At 42.0% G+C, this 24979-nt stretch overlaps 1 protein-coding gene and 1 pseudogene across 1 annotated transcript in view; both read right to left on the bottom strand.

Moving 5' to 3' along the window:
• Window positions 1-23198, bottom strand: part of PKD1L3 (polycystin 1 like 3, transient receptor potential channel interacting) — a 54776-nt gene extending 31578 nt beyond the window's left edge. The window contains 13 exon segments of the mRNA XM_089902482.1: window positions 408-550; window positions 552-590; window positions 874-972; window positions 2832-3062; window positions 6379-6403; window positions 6405-6598; window positions 12002-12055; window positions 12057-12254; window positions 12946-13055; window positions 18796-18939; window positions 21756-21780; window positions 22863-23067; window positions 23069-23198. Coding sequence (XP_089758608.1) covers window positions 408-550; window positions 552-590; window positions 874-972; window positions 2832-3062; window positions 6379-6403; window positions 6405-6598; window positions 12002-12055; window positions 12057-12254; window positions 12946-13055; window positions 18796-18939; window positions 21756-21780; window positions 22863-23067; window positions 23069-23139 — 1538 coding nt within the window. The 5' untranslated portion in view covers window positions 23140-23198.
• Window positions 5861-6033, bottom strand: LOC115802539 (U2 spliceosomal RNA; annotated as a pseudogene).
• Window positions 23199-24979: the final 1781 nt, after the last annotated feature.

The raw sequence follows: 24979 nt of genomic DNA, 5'->3' as shown, positions 1-24979 counted from the left end.
CCTTCCCCTCTCCTGAAGCTCTTCATTTTAACCCAAAGTATATTCAGTATATAGTCATTTACTAAATTTACTCTTTGAAGATAGTTTTCATATTTAAAGATACTTTCAATTTATGGTACTTTCGGGCACTATTTCATTGTTATTATTTGCCGTTCACCATCATGACAACATTTAATGGAAAAAAAAATCTATCATTCTACCACCCGTAAAAAATCGTGTTGTTAATTTTCCATATGTCCTTCCAGGGTTTCTTCTGTGTAGACAGCTCTGAAACTAAAATCTAACAGTCATTTGTTACTATTTGGCCCAAAGCATTATAGTTATTTATCGTAAAGCCACGCAGGTCTTTCCCCAGAATGCTAAAGATCCACAGAGAAGAAGCAACATGCCAGCCTGATACGGGTACTTACCAAGAAGGGCTGACGTCAGAACTGTCATGCCAGAGCTGCAGGCTGTGTAATTCCCGCAGAGAAGACGGAGTGCCCAGGAGGAAGACATCCAGTCCCCCTCGATCAAAGACTGCTTTCTGGGAATCACAAAGATGATGGGGGTTCGCTCTGCCCCTCTGATCCATAAAGGGTGATAACCACCTAAAACATGACAGTGAAAGATACGGTATAGGAAGTTATAATGTGATTCTTTTGGTTTATCTCTAAGGAGAAAGATGAGGACAGAGAAAACTGCAATTAAATGAAGTCTTGGGGTCTGAGACAAGCAGAAAGAGCTCTTCAGGTGTACAGTTTAGAACCAGGAAAGATCACTGTCTGGGATCCTTGTAAAGGACAATTGGACACAGGGATATTACCAAGTCAGACTGTACCTCACATGGCAGAAGACACCAAGTAACAAATGAGGAACATTTATTTCACTAACGTTAGCTGTTGTAGCAGCCCTTCGATAGCCCGTGGAGACCTCAATAAGGTAGTGGAATTGAGAGCTGGGCTCATTATCAGCCAGGACAGTGACCCTCACCTGCAGGAAAAAGCAGAACCAAGAAAACTAGCCGATCTTCACTTAGCATAGACCCCTGCCTTCTCCAGCTAGAAACAGGAGGATGCACTGCGGCAGCTCTGTGGCAAGAAAGGGTGAGGTGTGGGGAGAAGATGTACAGATAAGTAGACCTAAGTTAAGTGACAAAAGGGGGGAATAAGGGCTGACAGTCCAGAGTTTATGTCTCTAAAATGAAATATTCATGGAATCAACTGATCGGGTCTTGGACCTCTAAATATCTCCACCTCCCACCCACCCAGAAAGGGTTATCAGATAACATACAGGACACACAGTTAACTGTGAATTTCAGACAAATGATGAATAATTTGGGATCATACTTATACTAAAAATGCATTCACTATTTGAAATACAAATTTAACTGTCTTGTATTTTTATTTACTAAAAATGGTAATTCGAGACCAACAGCCATAAAGAAACAGATATTTTGTGTATTCTAGAATTTCCACATGTAGGAAAATTTAAGCATAAGAAAGATATAGAACAGAAATTAGAAAGAAGCTGTCATCAAAGGAATTTTTTTGTTTCAAAATAAAGATTCTGGGCTTCCCTGGTGGTGCAGTGGTTAAGAATCTGCCTGCCAATGCAGGGGACATAGATTCGAGCCGTGATCCCGGAAGATCCCACAGGCTGCGGAGCAACTAAGCCCGTTCGCCACAACTACGGAGCCTGCACTCTAGAGCCCGCGGGCCACAACTATTGAGCCCGTGGGAGAAACTACTGAGCCTGCATGCCACGACTACTGAAGCCCGCGTGCCTAGAGCCCGTGCTGCGCCACGGGAGAAGCCACCACAATGAGAAGCCCTCACACCACCATGAAGAGTAGCCCCCACTCGCCGCAACTAGAGGAAGCCTGCGCGCAGCAACGAGGACCCAAAGCAGCCAAAAAAAAAAAATAAAGATCACTTACAGGTTTCCTATATATTGCCGTTACATTAAATTATAACTTGACTTACACAGAATTTTCATATCCAATGTATTAAGTGAGATAAACTTGCATTTGATTATAGTTAAGTTCTCTGGGTGTTTTCTTTTGGCTTATTCCCAACCTAAATGAGTCATATGAGGGCTCAACCTTGGCTAAAAGAAAAAAAATGGAGATAAAGAGTTAAGTCCCTGGGCCTTGAGCCAGAAGATATGACGAGAAATTTAAGAGAAGCCCCACTTGAATTGTTACAATACCGACTACCATGCTACCTGCCTCTTTTTTTTCTAAATTAATTTAATTTATTTTTCGCTGCATTGGGTCTTCGTTGCTGCACGTGGGCTTTTTTCTAGTTGCGGTGAGCGGGGGCTACTCTTCGTTGTGGTGCGTGGGCTTCTCATTGCGGTGGCTTCTCTTGTTGTGGAGCACAGGCTCTAGACACACGGGCTTCAGTAGTTGTGGCTCATGGGCTTAGTTGCTTTGTGGCATGTGGGATCTTCCTGGACCAGGGATCTAACCCGTGTCCCCTGCATTGGCAGGCGGGTTCTTAACCACTGCACCACCAGGGAAGTCCCTACCTGTCTCTTTTTTTTTTTTTTTTTTTTGCAGTACGCAGGCCTCTCACTGTTGTGGCCTCTCCCGTTGCGGAGCACAGGCTCCAAACGCGCAGGCTCAGCGGCCATGGCTCACGGGCCCAGCCGCTCCGCGGGCATGTGGGATCTTCCCGGACCGGGGCACGAACCTGTGTCCCCTGCATCGGCAGGCAGACTCTCAACCACTGCGCCGCCAGGGAAACCCCTACCTGCCTCTTTTGATGAAGGGGTTTTGTTTCTTTTTTCATCTTGTTCCACATGTTTAAGACATTGTGGCAAAGTTTTTGGAATCAAAGTCTCATCACCTCCTGCATATCTGCTTGGTCCTTTCTCCAAGCCCACACAAAAATGAGCATATAGACTCCAATAAGGCTGGCCAGCAGGGACACCCCGATGGTGTTGCTGGTCACACGAAGGAACAGCTCAACTGTGTCTTCCACTTTCACTGCCCGAGGCACAATGAAGAAATCGCCGCCAAAGTAGGTCAGGTGGTTACACAGACACTGTGTCCTCCAAAGTGGGCTCTGTGGCCCAACGTGGAATAACAGTCAAGACGTTGATTCTAACTGGCGTGCTAAGAAAAGGACGCATGTAAAACAAACATACGCATTTAGATTTGGGAAACAAGGGCTGATTGCTTATTCTCTGCTGGTGTAAAGTGGGACAACTGATGGGCACAGCAGCTTGGCAACATCTAGTAAAACTGAAGAAGCAAAACTCCTTGAATCCTGTGATTCCAGTTCTGAATGTATATCCTGGGGGAATTTTGCACATGTGCACAAGGAAACGTGAAAAAGGATGTCTCTGTCAACACTGTTTACAACTAGGAGATAGCAGAACAACCTGTGTGTCCAGTAACAGCAGAACATACAAACACATAAGTAAGTAGAGGCAAACTAATGGGCTGCTGGACTTCTCTGGTGGTGCAGTGGTTAAGAATCCGCTTGCCAATGCAGGGGACACGGGTTAGATCCCTGGTCAGGGAAGATCCCACATGCCATGGAGCAACGAAGCCCATGCGCCACAACTACTGAGCCTGTGCTCTAGAGCCCGCGAGCCACAACTACTGCACCCATATGCCACAACTACTGAAGCCCAGGCGCCTAGTGCCCATGCTCCGCAACGAGAAGCTACCACAATGAGAAGGCCTCACACCGCAATGAAGAGTAACCCCTGCTCGCCGCAACTAGAGAAAGCCCGCGTGTAGCAACGAAGATCCAACGCAGCCAAACATAAAATTTTTAAAATCCACAACTGATGGACTGCTATACAGCAGTTAAAAATGAGTGAATTGAAGCTGGATTCATCAACTTGGATGAATGCTGAGTGAACAAAGCAAGTTAAAAAAAAGGATATAATAGGGACTTGCCTAGTGGTCCAGTGGTTAAAACTCTGTGCTTCCACTGCAGGGGGCACGGGTTCGACCCCTGGTCAGAAAACTAAGATCCTGCATGTCGTGAGGCACAGTCAAAAAAATAAATAAACTTAAAAAGAAAAAAAAGAATATAATAGTATCGTACCATTTACACAAAGACCAAAAGTGTGCAAACCACCATTCATGAATCCAGTTTGTCAGCCTCCCTCACTGGAAAGTAAGCTCATGAGGACATTCTTGTCCAACACTAGTTCCTATATGTGGGTCTGGAATGCATTAGATGCTCAATAAATATCTGCTGAAAGAATGAACACATAGGACTTCCCTGGTGGCACAGCGGTTAAGAATCTGCTTGCCAGTGCAGGGGACATGGGTTTGAGCCCTGGTCCGGGAAGATCCCACATGCCGTGGAGCAACTAAGCCCGTGTGCCACAACTACTGAGCCTACGCTCTAGAGCCTGCGAGCCACAGCTACTGAAGCCTGCGCGCCTAGAACCAGTGCTATGTATGCAGCGAGAACCTACCGCAATGAGAGGCCTGTGCACCGCAATGAAGAGCCCCCGCTTGCCGCAACCAGAGAAAGCCCTCGTGCAGCAATGAAGACCCAATGCAGCCAAATAAATAAATAAATACATTAAAAAAGAAAAGTTTGATCCTTTAAAAAAAAAAAGGAATGAACACATATACCAAATTCCGGACAGGGGTGACCCTTTAGTAAGAATGAGGAAATGAGGTTGGAGAGGGATAGATCCAGATCTTCCATTATCCCAGTGTTTTTTTAAATTTTAAAATACTTGAACTAAATACAGCAAAATACAAACTTTGTGATAAAGCTGAGTGGTGTCTTTAATATTTTAATCATATTATTCCCTATAACTTTTCATATATTGTAACATTTCTTTATAAAAAATATCTTTTAAAATGTCACTAAGCAAATGAATGGAAGGTACCAATTCCACACCTGATTTTGTAGATGAAAAGCCTAAAATGCTGTCAGGATGACTGATTTCCTTCCACAGAACAAGGTTAAGTTCCTAGTCCACTTTTGGCTGTTGGAGGAATTCTCATCGTGCACTCTGAGTTCTGATACTTTCATGGAGTCCAAATAACAAAGGCTTCAAGGAGGCAGGAAATGTCCTGATGCCTTTTGCAGTTGGTGGCCACTGCTGGGAGAGAAGAAAATCTCCCCCACCTTGCTACTCCGTGGGGTTTCCCTGCTGAGCAGCAGTGGACATTTGTCAGAAGGCAGACTCTCCGGCCCGCCCCAACTTACTGCGACAGACTCTGCATTTTAACAAGCTCCCAGTCTGAGGGGGTTCATGAATGGTGCGGAAGCCTTCCAAGGAATCCTCTTTCCTTGTATTCTCAATCTGGATAACACTCTCTCACATTTAAAAAAAAGATGTATTTGTTTTTATTTTTGGCTGTGTTTGGTCTTCATTGCTGCGCGTGGGCTTTCTCTAGTTGTGGCAAGCCGGGGCTACTCTTTGTTGTGGTGCGCGGGCTTCTCATTGCAGTGGCTTCTCTTGTTGCGGAGCATGGGCTCTAGGCACGCGGGCTTCAGTAGTTGTGGCTCGTGGGCTTCAGTAGTTGTGGCTCGTGGGCTCTAGAGCGCAGGCTTAGTAGTTGTGGTGCACAGGCTTAGCTGCTGTGTGGCATGTGGGATCTTCCACGGCCAGGGATCAAACCCGTGTCCCCTGCATTGGGAGGTGGATGCTTAACCACTGCGCCACCAGGGAAGCCCTATCAGATCTTTTAGGAAGAGCTGCCTCAGGATTTCCAGACACTTACAGCCCATTCTTTGTGCACATGAAACCAGACAGGATCTCACAGGACCACTAGTGTGAAAATGTACAGCACCCTTTTAAAGCGGTCAGACACCTGGAACGAGGCAGTAATTGCAGAAGTGACAGTCTGTCCCCACCTGGCTTAGAATGTACAGGAATCTGTTAGCTTATTTTTAAGTACAAAAGTTCTCTTTTTTTTTTGGAGTGAATGGACCAAGCTCCTATTCCAACTCCCTGCTCCAAAAATCCAGTTGCTATATTGTCCTTGAATAGAGGCTGTATCAGATATTAAATTGATATAAATAGATACTACACTTGATCTTAGCCAAAAGGCCAAGAAGCAATAAAAGTTCTCTTTTATGTAGCAGAAAGTCGGCCTCATTTTACCCTCCGCATATTTAGTACTTGTAGAATTGATCAGCTTCCATATACCACTTGTCTTACTTTATGTAGATTGTCAGATTCACCCCAGACTAATGTTTGGGGAAAAAATGACAAATCTAAAGCAGAAGGCTGCTCCAAAGAGACACGTTCTCTCAGCCCACCACACACACGCCTCTTCCTTTTAACCAGGCTGATTTATTTCCCTTCCAGCGCTTTTACTTTCTGGGCCGCCCCAAATAAGATGACAGAGCACTGAGTTTACTGCCAGCCGAGGTGGGAGAGCGGCACAAGTGGGCAGCTTCTGACCTGGCATCCACTGCTCCTCCATGTGGTTGCCGCTGTCCCAGAAATAACACTGGGTGACGGCAGGGACCACCAGAAACAGGGCGGGCGTCTGCTGGGCACCCTCCTTGCTTCTATTCAACAGGGCTGTTATGTAGTAGGTGCCAACCCCATACTGCAGGCTCTCTGGAGTCAGCACCCATGTATATTGCTCATCTGAGAACAAACAAGAGTACTTAGCTGCCTTTCAAAGGGCATAAAAATACCATTAGAACCTTTCTTCAGAAGGGTCTATTATTATCATTATTTTATTTTACAAATGGGGAAATGATAAGCCTAGAATCACAAATGGTTTTAAAGAAAATGACCGGTGATATAGTCTGGGACTTTGGATGGCTCCTGTTCCAATAAAAAAAAATCATATGCTTTTGATAAATTAAGACTTAGAGCTAATGAATTAGAATGTATTGTGAGTTTTAGAAAAACGAAATAATCACACATCAAAATGAGTAGCTAGGGCTTCCCTGGTGGCGCAGTGGTTGAGAGTCCGCCTGCCGATGCAGGGGACATGGGTTCGTGCCCCGGTCTGGGAAGATCCCACATGCCGCGGAGCGGCTGGGGCTGTGAGCCACGGCCGCTGAGCCTGCGCGTCCGCAGCCTGCGCTCCGCAACAGGAGAGGCCACAACCGCAAAAAAAAACAGATCAGATCAGAAATAAATGAAAAAGAAATGAAGGAAACAATAGCAAAGATCAATAAAACTAAAAGCTTGTTCTTTGAAAAGACAAAATTGATAAACTGTTAGACAAACTCATCAAGAAAAAAAGGGAGAAGACTCAAATCAACAGAATTAGAAATGAAAACGGAGAAGTAACAACTAACACTGCAGAAATTCAAAAGATCATGAGAGATTACTACAAGCAACTATATGTCAATAAAATGGACAACCTGGAAGAAATGGACAAATTCTTAGAAATACACAGACTTCCGAGACTGAACCAGGAAGAAATAGAAAATATAAACAGACCAATCACAAGCACTGAAATTGAAACTGTGATTAAAAAATCTTCCAACAAACAAAAGCCCAGGACCAGATGGCTTCACAGGTGAATTCTATCAAACATTTAGAGAAGCGCTAACACCTATCCTTCTCAAACTCTTCCAAAATATAGCAAAGGGAGGAACACTCCCAAACCCATTCTACGAGGCCACCATCACCCTGATACCAAAACCAGATGAAGATGTCACAAAAAAAGAAAACTACAGGCCGATATCCCTGATAAACATAGATGCAAAAATCCTCAACAAAATACTAGCAAACAGAATCCAACAGCACATTAAAAGGATCATACACCATGATCAAGTGGGATTTATCCCAGGAATGCAAGAATTCTTCAATATATGCAAATCAATGTACTACACCATATTAACAAATTGAAGGATAAAAACCGTATGATAATGTCAATAGATGCAGAAAAAGCTTTTGACAAAATTCAACACCCATTTATGATAAAAACTCTCCAGAAAGTAGGCACAGAGGGACCCTACCTCAACATAATAAAGGTCACATATGACAAACCCACAGCCAACATCATTCTCAATGGTGAAAGACTGAATCCATTTCTCCTAAGATCAGGAACAAAGGGGCTTCCCTGGTGGCGCAGTGGTTGAGAGTCTGCCTGCCAATGCAGGAGACGCGGGTTCGTGCCCCGGTCCGGGAAGACCCCACATGCCGCGGAGCAGCTGGGCCCGTGAGCCATGGCCGCTGAGCCTGCGCGTCTGGAGCCTGTGCTCCGCAATGGGAGAGGCCACAACAGTGAGAGGCCCGCGTACCGCAAAAGAAAAAAAAAACAAAATCTTCCAACAAACAAAAGTCCAGGACCAGATGGCTTCACAGGTGAATTCTATCAAATATTTAGAGAAGAGCTAACACCCATCCTTCTCAAACTCTTCCAAAAAATTGCGGAGGAAGGAACACTCCCAAACTCATTCTATGACACCACCATCACCCTGATACCAAAACCAGACAGAGACACTACAAAAAAAGAAAATTACAGACCAATATCACTGATGAATATAGATGCAAAAATCCTCAACAAAATACCAGCAAACAGAATCCAACAACACATTAAAAGGATCATACACCATGATCAAGTGGGATTTATCCCAGGGATGCAAGGATTCTTCAATATACGCAAATCAATCAGTGTGATACACCGTATTAACCAACTGAAGAATAAAAACCGTATGATCATCTCAATAGAGGCAGAAAAAGCTTTTGACAAAATTCAACACCCATTTATGATAAAAACTCTCCAGGAAGTGGGCATAGAGGGAAGCTACCTCAACATAATAAAGGCCATATACAAGAAACCCACAGCAAACATCATTCTCTATGGTGAAAAACTGAAAGCATTTCCTCTACGATCAGAAACAAGACAAGGATGTCCACTCTCACCACTGTTATTCAACGTAGTTTTGGAAGTCCTAGCCGTGGCAATCAGAGAAAAAGAAATAAAAGGAATACACATTGGAAAAGAAGAAGTAAAACTGTCACTATTTGCAGATGACATGATACTATACATAGAGAATCCTAAAGATGCTACCAGAAAACTACTAGAGCTAATCAATGAATTTGGTAAAGTTGGAGGATACAAAATTAATGCACAGAAATCTCTTGCATTCCTATACACTAATGGTGAAATATCTGAAAGAGAAATTAAGGAAACACTCCCATTTACCACTGCAACAAAAAGAATCAAATACCTAGGAATAAACCTTCCTAGGGAGACAAAAGACCTGTATGCAGAAAACGATAAGACACTGATGAAAGAAATTAAAGAGGATACAAACAGATGGAGAGATATACCATGTTCTTGGATTGGAAGAATCAATATTGTGAAAATGACTATACTACCCAAAGCAATCTACAGGTTCAATGCTATCCCTATCAAATTACCAATGGCATTTTTTACGGAACTAGAACAAAAAATCTTAAAATTTGTATCGAGACACAAAAGACCCCGCATAGTCAAAGCAGTCTTGAGGGAAAAAAACGGAGCTGGAGGAATCAGACTCCCTGACTTCAGACTATACTACAAAGGTACAGTAATCAAGACAATATGGTACTGGCACAAAAAGAGAAACAGATCAATGGAACAAGATAAAAAGACCAGAGATAAACCCACGCACCTATGGTAAACTAATCTATGACAAAGGAGGCAAGGATATACAATGGAGAAAAGACAGTGTCTTCAATAAGTGGTGCTGGGAAAACTGGACAGCTACATGTAAAAGAATGAAATTAGAACCCTCCCTAACACCATACACAAAAATAAACTCAAAATGGATTCGAGACCTAAATGTAAGATTGGACACTATAAAACTCTTAGAGGAAAACACGAAGAACACTCTTTGACATAAATCACAGCAAGATCTTTTTTGATCCACCTCCTAGAGTAATGGAAATAAAAACAAAAATAAACAAATGGGACCTAAAGAAACTTCAAAGCTTTTGCACAGCAAAGGAAACCATAAACAAGACGAAAAGACAACCCTCAGAACGGGGGAAAATATTTGCAAATGACTCAATGGACAAAGGATTAATCTCCAAAATATCTAAACAGCTCATGCAGCTCAATATTTAAAAAACAAACAACCCAATCCAAAAATGGGCAGAAGACCTAAATAGATATTTCTCCAAAGAAGACAGTCAGATGGCCAAGAAGCACATGAAAAGCTGCTCAACATCACTAATTATTAGAGAAATGCAAATCAAAACTACAATGAGGTCTCACCTCACACCAGTCAGAATGGGCATCATCAGAAAATCTACAAACAACAAATGCTGGAGAGGGTGTGGAGAAAAGGGAACCCTCTTGCACTGTTGGTGGGAATGTAATTTGATACAGCCACTATGGAGAACAGTATGGAGGTTCCTTAAAAAACTAAAAATAGAATTACCGTATGACCCAGTAATCCCACTACTGGGCATATACCCTGAGAAAACCATAATTCAAAGAGACACATGCACCCCAGTGTTCATTGCAGCACTATTTACAATAGCCAGGTCATGGAAGCAACCTAAATGCCCATCGACAGACGAATGGATAAAGATGTGGTACATATATACAATGGAATATTACTCAGCCATAAAAAGGAACAAAATTGTGTCATTTGTAGAGATGTGGATGGATCCAGAGACTGTCATACAGAGTGAACTGGGCTTCCCTGGTGGTGCAGTGGTTGAGAGTCCGCCTGCTGATGCAGGAGACACGGGTTCGTGCCCCGGTTCGGGAAGATCCCACATGCCGTGGAGCGGCTGGGCCGGTGAGCCATGGCCGCTGGGCCTGCGTGTCCGGAGCCTGTGCTCTGCAACGGGAGAGGCCACAACAGTGAGAGGCCCACGTACTGCAGAGTGAACTAAGTCAGAAAGAGAAAAACAAACACCGTATATTAATGCATATATGTGGAACCTAGAAAAATGGTACAGATGAACCGATTTGCAGGTCAGAAACTGAGACACAGATGTAGAGAACAAATGTATGGACACCAAGGGGGGAAAGCCGCGGGGTGGTGGTGGTGGTGGTGGTGGTGTGATGAAGTGGGCAATTGGGATTGACATGTATACACTGATGTGTATAAAATCGATGACTAATAAGGACCTGCTGTATAAAAAAATAAATTAAAAAAAGAAGACATTAAATCCTGAAATGGGTATAAAACCCATTGTGGAATATTTTCATGGACTTATTTAGTTTTTGCTTTTAATTGGGATATAGGCTTGTTTGTTAGGGGAGGAACACTTTTCCCTTCTTCCCTTCCAGGTCCTTTGGCTGGTCTAGTAATTTTTAAGTTGACATAAGACAGATTAACAAAAGAAAAAGAAATTTAATTACGTATGTATGGGAGTCCCAAAGATGGGAGACTCAAGGACAGGCTATTGAGGTTTAGCTGCCATCCTGAGCTAAGGAGAAGTGGGTAGGGGTCTGGGACATCAAAGGGGAGGAAGACATTTCACAGAAGATGAGAAGAGGAAAGGTCTGGTAAACAAACAGTTTGCCACACCATGTGGAGATGTGTTTCTAATGCAAGAAAAGTTATCTTTGGTAATAGCTCTCTTCCTGGTACAGGCTCCCTATCTAATTTCTTTTTGGCAATTAAGAGGGAGGTAAAAAGCTCTTCTTGGCTTCCCTGGTGGCGCCGTTGTTGAGAGTCCGCCTGCCGATGCAGGGGACACGGGTTTGTGCCCTGGTCCGGGAAAGTCCCACATGCCGCGGAGCACCTGGGCCCGTGAGCCATGGCCGCTGAGCCTGTGCGTCCGGAGCCTGTGCTCCTCAACAGGAGAGGCCACAACAGTGAGAGGCCCGCGTACCACACACACACAAAAAAGCTCTTCTTGAGTTCGTTGGGCCTTCACCATCTTCGGCTTGAAATAATCCTCGTGCCACAGTGGCACATTCTGGGGCAGCCTGCCCTGAACCCCATCAGCTGTCAGGCATTCTTAGGTTCCGCTCTAGAGGTAAAGGGTGAACCTGGCTCCTTTCCAGCATCATTTTCTTGAAACATCACCATATTAGAAAGAAAGAGTAAGAGTGTTTTTTCAGGGTCACAAGGGTACCCAAGTTGTGACTTCAATTTTCCATATTTACCTGATCAGATGTGTTCTGAAATGATGCTTGTGGATGAGTGGTGAAGACACCTGGAATGTGAGTCCTCTTTGGGGCTTGAAGTTATCTCTACTGGAGCTTTTCCAGCATGTGTTACAGATGCAGGCCTGGTGAGCTCTGGTGGCACAGGGAGAGGCTGGCTGGTAGGTACAGGCATGACTGATACTCCCTGTGGTGTGACTCCAGGTGATATTGAAGGAAATGGGCTGATGGAATGGCACGGGGTCTTGGACTAAAAGATTAAAATATGCAAAGGAAAAGGCTGAATATGATTATATCAAATGATGAATAATTAAGGCAGTATTTCTAAAAGTGTTCTAGAACCCCCATGCCCTGTGAGGTAGTAATAGGCATTTCTCTCAAGAAGATCCTGTGCACTCACAGTTTTGAGAAAGTGGCATACCATAGTACCCTCTTTAAAATTCACAATTTATATTATTGGGCTTACTGTCAACCATTCACTAAATTATAATTAAACATCTACTATGTGAAGCAATGTTCTGGGGAACTGAGGATACAGCAATGAACAAAACAAGCCAAGTTCTTGCCCTCACGGAGCCTCCATTTTTGTGATGGTGACAGATACACAAATTGTATCGTGTACTGAATAAAGTACAGTAAAAAACATAAAAAAACAAAGGTAAGCAGATGAAGAGAAAGGGTGCTCAGCTATCAGGAGAGGGCATTTTTGCTGACAGTTGGATATAGGGAGAGAGAGAGCTCTGCCAATACATTGGAGATGGATATTTGAGGGGTGCAAAGGCCCTGAGGCCACAGCCTGCTGGCTTTGTTTGAGGAACAAGGAGGTTAGATGAGCAAAAGGGGGAATTGGGGGAGGCCAGGAAGATCCTGGGGTGGGGTGGGAGGAAGGGACGGGGGTGGAGGGAGCATGTCACGTCAGGCAATCAAGAGTATGATTTTACTCTGCATGAGATAGGAAGATACTTGGGGGCTCTGAGGAGCAGCAGGATGATCTGATTGTGCTGGACCCCCTCGGACTGCTGGGTTGAGAAGGGACAGCAAGGGGCCAGGCCTGGAAGCAGGGAGATCAGGAGGAGGCACATGCACAGTGTAGATGGGAGATGACGGGCGCTCGGAGACGGTGCGCAGTGGTTAGGCTTCAGCACATGAAAGGCTCTGAGAAGTCCTAAGGTCAAAAACCTTTTCCTTCCTTCTGGCAACATTTTAAGAATGTTGGTTGTTATCTTACAGAATATCACTTGGGAAATGCTGCTTTAAGGGGTATTTATTTCACCCCTGTTCTCTTTTATGTTGCTGGAAAACTTACATTTTGCAGTTAATGTTGGATCAAATAAATATGCACCTATATTTAGACATCCACTAAAAGGTTTCTATGCAGGACACAGAGGCAAGAAGGCTGAGAAATTTCTTGAAGGTGAATTTTTTTTTTTTTTTTTTGGCCATGCTGAGTGGCTTGCGGGATTTTAATTCCCTGACCAGGGATTGAACCCGTGCCCCCTACAGTGGAAGCATGGAGCCCTAACCACTGGTCTGCCAGGGAATTCTCTTGAAGGTGAAATTTATAGATTATGCAGAGGTCCTACCCTTATTTTCCTTTCACTCAGATTTCTTTCTTTTTCCCCGTTTAAAATAATTAATTTTATTTATTTAAAAAAATTTTTTTGCGTGGGCCTCTCACTGTTGTGGCCTCTCCCATTGTGGAGCACAGGCTCTGGACGCACAGGCTCAGCGGTCATGGCTCACGGGCCCAGCCGCTCTGCGGCACGTGGGATCCTCCTGGACTGGGGCACGAACCCGCGTCCCCTGCATCGGCAGGCGGACTCTCAACGACTGCACCACCAGGGAAGCCCCTAAAAGAATTATTAAATTTTATTGCATTGCATATATTTTGGTAAGATGCCACAAGTCCTTTTTTGGGATGAAGCAGGGAATAAACCAACAACCAACCAACAAATGCTAACTATACCAACATGAAAGCCAAACAGAGGCTTTCAAATTTTCTTTAATAAAGCATCCACCAAACCTGATTCTTTCCCGCACTTAAGTACTTTCCTTTCCTTCTTCAAAAATTATATCCAGAGCCCTCTACGAGACAGTAGAGTTCTGCCAGGACCCACCAAGAATGACAAAAAGAATAATATTTCAAGATGTGCACTGTGAAGGTCAGTACTTATCAGACTAGCATGAGCAGGTTGGTGGCATGTGGTTGAAAGATGAGCGGAAAAAGGAAAGTCATATAGGAAAAAGAAAGTCAATGAAGCTCAAGGAAAAGTATTAGGATAGAAATATTTCTATTTTACTTGAGGATTATTCACGGCTAAAAACAACACAAATTGTCTTATATAGGAAACCACAGTGATCATTTCCCACTGTTGATACATCTGTAGACAAGCCAGGAGACTAACAGGATGGAGGACTGAAAACAGAAACTGGATTCTACAAGTCAAAAATCTGGGGTCCAGAGCTGGTTTGCCTTTCACTGTAACTATGAAGCCTTGAGCAAATGACTTAACCTCTTAGTTCTCTCATCTTGAGAACCGGTGCAATAATATCCAACGATGTGAAAATTAAAGCAATGTATGTAGAGCTGAGTAAAACCTCACCTCAGATTAGGGTCATTAGGTTGACAGCTTGCTGAGAACAGCAAACTAACCCAGAACTTCAACTGTCGATCTGAGAAGGGGTTATGACCACTAAATAAGCCAACAGGCTGCTGAATTTAGGGTGATACAATTTCTTAGTCTTAGACAAATGCGTTTTGACAGATCTTGCCTTAAAAGATAAGGAAAAAAACAAAGAATAAAATGGAGCCTATGAATAGCACTTTAGAACCTGGGAATTGACTCCAAAGGACACAGAGGAAAGTGTAGCTCTGAAAATCATCAACAGCAAAATCCAGAAGAATATTTCAGAAAGCTGTTTAACATCCTTAAATGAAACAAAGTCTTCTTTTTTTGGCTGTACCGCGAAACAGAGAATCTTAAAGATAAACCAACTGAAGCTAATATGCATAAGAATGAGATAGATTAAGAGAGAAATAAATGGCAGAGGATTTCAAGAAAACCAAAAATGCTACAGAAAAATTAAGATCCATGTTGGAGGTAATACAGGACAGAACTGAGGTGGAAAAGTCAAATCAGTGGTACGCAGGATAAATGTCAGGAGTTCTTTCAGAATGTACCAGAAAGAGTGATAAACAGGAAACCATCGTTTCACTTAAAAGAATGACAGGAAAGATATGGAGGACAGAAGCCAGCAGGATAGCACATAGATAACTGGTATTGCTCAGGGACAAAACCAGAGCAAATGAGATAGAAGGGATAAGTGGGCAGAATAGAATAAAACTTTCATAAGCCAAGAAAGATGTATATATGCCACATCACATTCTAGGCAAAATCGGTGAAAAGTAACCTAGATGCATGCTAAAAAAAAGTTTCTGTAGCACAAGGATTAAAAAATTCTACAAGCAATCTGATATGGGAAAAAAAGGCTACCAGAAAAAAAAGGGGGAGTGGCTAGCCTTAATCTTTTCCACTATGGCATTAAGTGCCAAAAGACAATGATGTCTACAGAGTTCTGAGGGGGAAGACTGTGAGGAAAGAATTGCATCACTTTCATTGTAGAGTGTTGGTTATTCTCTACTATGTTCTCCCTTCCTTCCATGAGAACATGGCAGTCCAGTTAAGGACTACGTTTCCCAGCCCTCCTTGCTTGCAGTGGTGTGGACATGTGATCAGGTCCTGGCCAATAGGATATGAGAAGTAGTAGATGCAATTTCCAGGCTGTGCCCTTAAAAAAGAAAAAAAGGATCAGTCCCCACCCCACCCCTCTCTCCTTCCCACTTGCTGGAATGTGAGCATAGAGTGCAGGGTGATAAAACAGCTTTTATAGACCTGAGATGGATGCTACAAGTTGATGATGGCAGAACAAGGAAGAGCTTGGGTCCTGTAAACCACTGATCCTTTCAGCCTTAGGCCTCTTGCTCAGACTGTTATGTAAAAGAGAAATGAACTTCTATTTTGTTTAAGCTACCATTTTGGCCTTTGTTACAGCAACTGATCCTACCTTTTAACTGTACACCCTGCTAACATATGCCTCACTGGTGTTAAAGTAACCAGATCAGGCCCAAGATGGAGTCACTCATGCTAAGCCCCGCATCAGCAAACAGCTCTTCCAGGAAGGGAAGGCCAAAGTCAACCAGTCAGTGGCTGCCTGCCCAGTACAAGTTACATAACCCAGCTCCATCACTTCCCTTTGCTCCTTATAAGTAAACTTGCTTTAACCACTTAGTAAATGCCCAGTATAACCTCCTTGCTCCTGCTCATCTCTGTCTATAAAAATCTCTCCCCTTGTACAGCTCTTAAGAGATCCTTTCTGTCTGCTAGGGTGGATGTTGTCCAACTCATGAGTCACTGAATAAAAGCTTACTAGATCAGTAGATTGTCTGGGGAAAGTTTTCCTTTAACATTAGGAAGGGACAAGAAAGACCCCTTTTGATTATTCACAAGCTCCCAAAATATTTCCACCAATAGATCTTTCTTGAAAAAACAATTGGAATAGAGATGAAACGAAACTAAGAACTCGGAAGTGGGAAGTTATGGTACAAAGTGGTTGGTGATAAATACGAAACCAGTTAAAACAGAAATAAATTCTAAATTATTGTTGGAAATCTGGCTTTCATAAAAGCATGAAACAAGTGTTAAGTTGTATAGTATAAAAATAATTATTTACTATAACAATAACCTGAATAAAACCCACAGAATATCCTAACAAGACCTAGTGAGTGAGGGTAGGGAGGTGAAAAAACTAACCTGTACTATAATTCTATAACCAGATGAGGGGATTTCAAGAGACTGTTTCATTCCTAAGCCCGACAACTAGAAAAACATAAGAATGTGTTTAAAAAAAAAAAAACTTCTTGAAGGTAAATAATTAACACAAGACTACTGAAGAACAAAATTTCAACAAAAGACAAAAGCAAGGAAGCGTTAGAACCAGAAAGCACAGAACAAGGCAAGGAATGACATGTTATTAAAATAAAGTTGAATATGATAAACTCTACTATAAAAATATTCTCAGTGAGTGAAATAATTAGATGCATTTACATGAAATTCAGTAGGCACACACCTAAAGCAAAGTGACACAAAATTTTTTAAAGGACCCCAAATACATAAATATAAGGTGACCTCCTTTCTCAATCAGATTTTTTTAAAGTTATTTTTGAGCAAATTTGACTATATAAACTTGAAGGATGTATGTGAAACAAATGTCTACTTATTTAATTCAGTAATTTAGTTTTACAAAGGCATAATTAAAATCACGTTATACAAAGTAGTATATTAATTTAGAAGCTTTGCTCTTCTGAAACTCAATTTCATGACATAGCTTTATTCAAACTTTTCAAATGCATCTTCAACATCACTGCTTTCATTATAACCAGAAGAAATTTCAGAATTATTTAGGTTTTCCAAAATATCTCATCTTTACTTCGGTCTAATTCTATCACTATCTTTTTTCCCTAACTCACAAGTACTCATTTACAAAGTATTCAGAAAAGCTGATTTTTACATTTGTTCTTTAGATACATATTCTCTCTAGATGAGAGAATGTCTCTGCAACAATCACACCTTCTAAATTGCTTTTTTAAAGGATACTTAAGGGGCTTGTTGACAAGGACACCCAACCCTTGAAGTTGTGCGCTGCCACCCCTAAGAATATCACTAGATCCACTTTATTTTTATTATTTTATTTTTTTAAAGAGTTTTAAAAAATTTTATTTATTTTATTTATTTTTGGCTGCGTTGGGTCTTCGTTGCTGCGTGCGGGCTTTGCTCTAGTTTCGGCGAGCGGGGACTATTCTTCGTTGCGGTGCGCGGGCTTCTCATTGCCGTGGCTTCTCCTGTTGCAGAGCACAGGCTCTAGGTGCGTGGGCTCAGTAGTTGTGGCACGTGGGGTCAGTAGTTGTGGTTCGCGGGCTCTAGAGCACAGGCTCAGTAGTTGTGGCGCGTGGGCTTAGTTGCTCCACAGCATGTGGAATCTTCCTGGACCAGGGCTCGAACCCGTGTCCCCTGCACTGGCAGGTGGATTCTCAACCACTGCGCCACCAGGGAAACCCTAGATCCTTAGCCAACATTGATATTGATTGAGGTCATTTCATACCCATGCATTTTCCCCAAATAGTATTTGTTTTTCAAAATTTTTTTTTTTAAAAAAGGGAGAATACCACGATATGAAAGACTTTGCAAGGGCTTTAACACGACTCTTTTGATGGAAACTTTTGTGGGAAAAAAACTTTTCTTAGGGCTTCCCTGGTGGAACAGTGGTTAAGAATCTACCTGCCACTGCAGGGGACATGGGTTCGAGCCCTGGTCCAGGAAGATCCCACATGCTGCGGAGCAACTAAGCCCGGGCGCCACAACTACTGAGCCTGCACTCTACAGGCTGCGAGCCACAACTACTGAGCCCACGTGCCACAACTACTGAAGCCCACGCGCCTAGAGCCCATGCTCTGCAATAAGGGAAGCCACCACAATGAGAAGCCCGTACACCGCAACAAAGAATAGCCCCCGCTCGTCACAACTAGAGAAAGCCCACGCACAGCACGATGACCCAACACAGCCAAAAATAAAAACAAATAAATTTAAAAAAATGAAAGCAAACACTGCAATATTAAGATCAGACAAAATAGAATGTAAAGAATATTTACTGAGTACCCGTGATGTGGACACATTTCGGCATTAATTAAGTCTTGTGCATCCCTTAAGGGTGGAATTGATTTCACTACACATTACCTGAGGTCATTTTGTTTCTCGGTATTGTGACTTCTCTTTTTGTCCTTTTGGGTTTCCTATGTGAATGAGAATTATTCCCATTTCTTTCATAACTGGCAACTTGGTCTGAAAAGGCATCTATTTGGAGGCCAATGCAAAAGTTAACTTATAGGATAAAACGTTAGGTGGAAGTCTGTAAAATAATCAGTACATGCACATATGTGATAATTAAAACATATGTTAAAGAAAACAAATTAAAGATAACTATCCAGTTGTTTTTTAAAAGAACAACAATGTAGGAATTCTGAAGTAGGTCTTTTGCTCTGGAGCACAGTCACAACATCTCAAAATTAGGTCCACCAATTGGGTCAACAGTGAGAAGACAGAGAATTAAGCTTACTTTAGGAAATTACATTCTAAGCATAAGATTCTCCTTTGTATTCGGTAATTCTTATTGGTAGAGATTAAAGAGTTCAGAAGGTGGGCAACAGCATTCTTGAATGTGCCTCTCTGTGTATATTTGCTGTTTCTTATCACGCTGCTGAACGTGGCTGGAGAAATCATACAACCCCGTTGACTACATCTCAGCTTAAATTCAGGATCATGAACTACGGGGGGCCTGCCTTCACCCTGCCTGGTAATCGAAGTATTTCCCTCGTCTATTCTCACTTCCGCTCTCCTGGGTGGCCCTTTCCCACTTCCTCCTCATTCTCTCCCCTCAATCTTGCGGTGTCTTTATTGTTAAAACCCGAGTTGTTTATCCTGTAAAGCTTCCCAGTTCTGGATTTTGATGACTGTATTCTCATGGTGCCATCTCACATGTTCTCGGTTCTGACTTTTTATAAACTGGTTGGCTCTAGAGGCTTAAGTCAGATTCAAGTTCTACTTTCTATAAGAATACTTAGTAGGTGGTGTCAAGTACTTCCATCAGGAGTCACATAATGTCTGTGTGACAACTAATAACTATTAGTCTAGCAGCCATTGGTGATTATTCCCTAGATCCATTTTTTCATTAGGGATTGTGGGAACTTGTGTTTCATATTTTATTACAAACTATTGAATTTATAAATATCAAAACATCACGCATGTACTACTTAAACAAGAGCTATAACACACTAACAACAAAACCAGAGTCAAAGCTACATGATTCAGAAGTAGTAGCAAGTATGTAATTTAAGCTAATGATATGCTGATGCTTCTCCTAAAGCACAGAGTGTTTCAAAGGATGTGCAACACTGTGACCTTAGCCAGAATGGCAGATAGGTCTAAAAATATTTTTCAGATGTCCCTAGGATAGATCTCCATTTATCAATGGCTGTCATATCATCCTATGATCGTTAGTTTGAAGTAATGAGTTTATAATATTACTTTACTTTACCAATGGCATGGAAGTATTTCAAAGTTTTCACAACCAGTACGGCTGTCTTGGCACTTACAAGAGGAATATTAACCCTATTACAACACCACTTTTAACACAAACTGTTACTTTTTATTCCAACTTGTTTACTGTTCCAATTTCTTAATGCTCTTACATGTGAGCTTTAAGTGTTTTTATTTTTAAAGTAAATGAAAAATGAGTTCAACTATTCAAATGTTGAAAAAGTCAGTAAGTATCTGAAGTAATATTGTACAATATGAAGCATCAGACTTCTTTTTTGAACGTTAAGTATTTGAACATTTACAAATACTTCTCCTACCAGCATCTTATTTTGGAAGAGGCATTTCTTAAATTCATAATAAGATGTATAAACACTCTGATAATAATGCTTAATACCAATATTGGATCTCCAAAAGTGTTTTCACCTTTGACATGAATGTGAAGCTATCTAGAAGCAGAAGGTAAACTTTGAACAAAAAATTGAAACTGCACAATAACGTTAACAGTAATAATTGCTATAGTATGCCGCGAATTGTTCTAATACCTTATTTGTATTGTCTTACTTAATCCTCATAACCATCCTTGGAAGGACACTGGGCTGCATGGAGGTTAAGCTGCTTGCCCAGGGTCGCAGAAACAAGATGGGAACCCAGGAAGCCCGACTCCACAGCTCCAGCTCTTCACCGCAGTGACCTACTTCCTCTCATTATCGACACATAGACTCAGAATTTACAGAACTGGCTTGGGTAAATTGAACAGAATTCTTTTTGTCCAAGATTCTCTTCTGCACAAACTTTCTATGTTCTACAGCAGAAATCTCTTGCCAGTACGTGAAAAATACCGGGAAATGCATCTTCACTCCAAAACCAAGAGTAACTGAGAAAGTCTAAAAGCTCAATTCTTGGAGAGTGAAAAATGGATGGATAATCAACACCATTTAGACTACATTAGGGGTTGTTTTTCCAATCCTGGAGATGGGTCTGGCGAAATAAACTCCTGTGATGATGAGAAAAGCGCACAGTTGTAAGATGGCTGCCAGTTCTAGGGATGCAGTTTGTAAGAACGAAACACTTGGGCACTTGACTTGTGCAGAGATTATGCTCACAGCTTTGGCCTCGTTAACAATAGCATGCTTACAGCAGAAACTAACACAACTTTGTAAAGCCACTATACTCTGATACAAATTAATTTTTTAAAATAGCATGCATGTTATCATGGCAAAAGGGACAAAGATATCACAAAGAGCTTGAAAGGGTGACGAAGGAGAGGTCTGAAGCTAGAAATATATTACTTCGAAATACTGCGTCCTTTCAATAGCCAGTATTTGAGGAAGGTGATTTTTTTTCTTGTAATAGAGAAATATTGCAATGTATTCTGTTTTATGAAGCATCCAGAGCTGCTGTATATTTTAATAAGAATGTATTTGTGATTTTTTTTAAAAAAAGTGCAACAAAATTTTTACCTAAACAGTCTGAGACATCATTGAGAATTCTCAGAATTCTGTCAATTCACTGAGCTATGAACAAATGCTTTGTGACTACTGCATGAAGAACGTTAATTGAAGAAAAACCGCAACTACGCACACCCCCTGCTTAATTCTCACCTCCTACCTCTGAAGAGGCAAACCACTAAATGATAACAAGCTCCCCTATATTCCACTGTACTCTGTGTTCCTCCTTTGTTTCCTGTTCTTCCCCCTAAAGCCGAAATGCTAAAAGGACTGGAGGGGTACATGTGGTTAATGGGGTTTATCAGTCCACTTTCTCCCACAGCCCACCAAGTCAGGAAGTGAAGGGAACGTCAAGGAACGGCTCTGCCCAACTACCAGAGGGGCTGCAGGAGGCAGCCTCTCCCGTCCATCACTCAGACTCTTTACCTACTGCTCTCACACATTCTCCTTGTTTACAATCAGTTTGTGACAATTAGGTCTTTGGCAGCACGTGGCCTCATCACTTAACAGCCTGGCAAATGAACTAAAGTCCACTTTTGACGAGATCCGACTGGGGTTTCGGAACAGGTAAATGCAGGTGGGCGTGGGGGCCCAGTGGGCTGTGACATCTGCTGCAGGGAGACCAGACCCAGATGAGGCTCATACTCAAAAGTCGAACATTTAGAAAAATATAACTATGAAGACCAAATCCTGCTAGCTTCCAATAGATGGAAATTTAGGATTGCCCCCCCAACAAATTATAGTTTATTTTTTCATATTATGCATTATCACAAGGCTTAGTATTAATTTACCTAGACGTCAATGAAGATGATATAATAACGCCTTGGATTTTTCTCTAAGACCACAGGATTATGGTGCATAATTTTGAAAATATCTGTGTAAGAAAGACAAGAGGCAAATAATTTCTCTCCAAGGTTCTGTTAGGAAATGTGGGGCAGAGAATGATAAAGAGATATTTACCAGGAAAAAAAAGTGACCGTAAAAGGATTCCCATTTCAGAATCTCGCACGACACTTTTAGTGAAATAGCAGGTAAGTTAACTTTAGAGAGGCTCTGAGAAAAATCTCATCATTTTTCTGACACAGACAAAGCAAGGCTGGAGCACAAAAGTGAAGATATTTCAGAGGAATGATGGTAACAAAGTGAAGTGATTGCTTTTTCTGTATACAAAAGGGGAAAGATTTAATTTTTTTTCCTTCTCTTGTCTCAGAGTATAAGTAAGGAAGTTTCCTTCACAAACGCTAAACCTCAGAGCCTTACCTGGGTTGTTTTTTCTTGATGTTTTCCCAGCAGCGTTAAATTTTCCCCAACCTACCACTTCTTTCCTTCTTCCGGAAAGTCCCGGAGGAGGTCTTGAACCTCCTGGTTCCAAGTGAAAGCAGGGTGTCCTCTCTGAGCACGACAGTAATCTTCTGCTTCCTGAAAGCTGCAATGAAACCTGTTAAGCGGATAACAATTATGTTCTATCCAGCTCATTTCCTAGAACGATACCTGTTGTGATGTATAACCAAAGCCAGGTTCTTCCTTTGAAGAACATTTTCTCTGTGCACTGTGCACATGAGAAGTGTAGAGGCTTACACAGCTACTGAAGCCCGCGCGCCTAGAGCCCGTGCTCCGCGGGAGAAGCCGCCGCAATGAGAAGCCCGCGCACCGCAAAGAAGAGTAGCCCCTGCTCGCCGCAACTAGAGAAAGCCCACGCGCAGCAACGAAGGCCCAACGCAGCCAAAAATAAAAAATAAAATAAAATAAATTTTAAAAAACGTGTTGGGGCTCAGCAGCTGCCTGGTCCTTTAAATACATTCTTGGTGGGTTTATCTTATTAGTATTATTCTTTTAGAAATTGGTAATAATTTGTCAAGGAGACAAAAGGTTTTAAGGACCCAGGTGGACTTCCTATAAGCTGAAAACAAATGCCAGAGATCAATAAAGCAATGGGCCTTCACAGCTAGGGTAGCACCACCTGTGTCTACACAACCGGCTATACCTTTAACTTTATAATAGATCTTTATTTGCTAAGTCTAAGCTGTAAGGGGATAGAGGACGATGAATATCTAAGTCAGTGTTGCTAAAAATTTAGTAATGTATTTTTTTTTTAAAGAAAACCATTCTTGCAGACCCCCTACGATGGATTTAAATTATCGTATTGTTTCTTAAATACATTTATACACAAAACTAGGCGTAATCTCTCTCCTAAAGCTCTTACATAATCATAAAAGCCAAAGAATAAATATTTGATGAAAGAATGAATAGAAATTAAATATAAACAAAACTGAAAACCAATGAAATTCAAATTTTGCCGAACTAAATAGCCACTTAGCAGATAAACACAGCTCTGGCCTACGACTGCACAGGTTCTTTTGATTTTGTCATTCACGCTACTTCGTACTGTAGGGAAGAATCAATTCTCTCACCACTTTTCTTTAATTAATTTGCTGAAAACCTTTGTCCAGGGCTTCCCTGGTGGCGCAGTGGTTAAGAATCCGCCTGCCAGTATAGGGGAAATGGGTTCGAGCCTTGGTCCGGGAAAATCCCACATGCCGCGGAGCAACTAAGCCCGTGCACCACAACTACTCAGCCTGCGCTTTAGAGCTCACGAGCCACAACTACTGAAACCTGCGCGCCTAGAGTTCGTGCTCCGCAACGAGAAGCCACCGCAATGAGAAGACCGTGCACCACAACGAAGAGTAGCCCCCGCTCACAGCAACTAGAGAAAGCCCGCATGCAGCAACGAAGACCCAACGTAGCCAAAAATAAATAAATAAAATAAATAACCTCTGTTCATAGAGCATGTCATTTGATCTTCACCTGTAGCACATCCATCATCTATATTTTAGCCAGTTCTCTTTCTTGGCACCAAAATGAGATCACAAATACAAATAAATGTGGGCACTGAAATTGCCTAGCAGCTTTCAGGGTTCAGTTGGTTATCCAAATGGTCCAAATGATGCTTACATTACTTTAAAAAAATCATTGTGGAAGTGGACACCAAAATCAAAAATCCTCTGAAGTGTAAACCCCAAGAACACATCCCTCAGTTTGAAAACCAATGCAATAAACAACTGGTACGATGAAATATAGTATGGTCCCTACTTTCAAACAGTTTACAGTCTAATTAGGGGAGAAAAGACGTAACAAGTGTAGTTAATAAAGTTCCACTACAGAGGTATAGCTTAAATTTGTGAAGGTTCAGATGAAGATGTATTTCCAGCACTTGAACATATAAGGGTGTCCATGTCTAGGAAAACGGAACAGGCATCTTGGCAGAAGCGTCCACGAGAGTAAATGCATGGAGGTGAGACAGTGGAAGGCATTTATACAGAGAAAGAAATAATGCTCTCTTTGTGGGGGGGCTAGAGGGACAGTAGTGGGAACTGAAA

Source organism: Delphinapterus leucas, chromosome 20 (genome assembly GCF_059928025.1).
Source record: "Delphinapterus leucas isolate spDelLeu-1000000601 "Yukka" chromosome 20, BTC_Dleu_Yukka2, whole genome shotgun sequence".
In the NCBI taxonomy this organism is placed as follows: Eukaryota; Metazoa; Chordata; class Mammalia; order Artiodactyla; family Monodontidae; genus Delphinapterus; species Delphinapterus leucas.
Note: the sequence above shows the minus strand (reverse complement) of the source record. Positions and strands in the feature narration are given on the sequence as shown.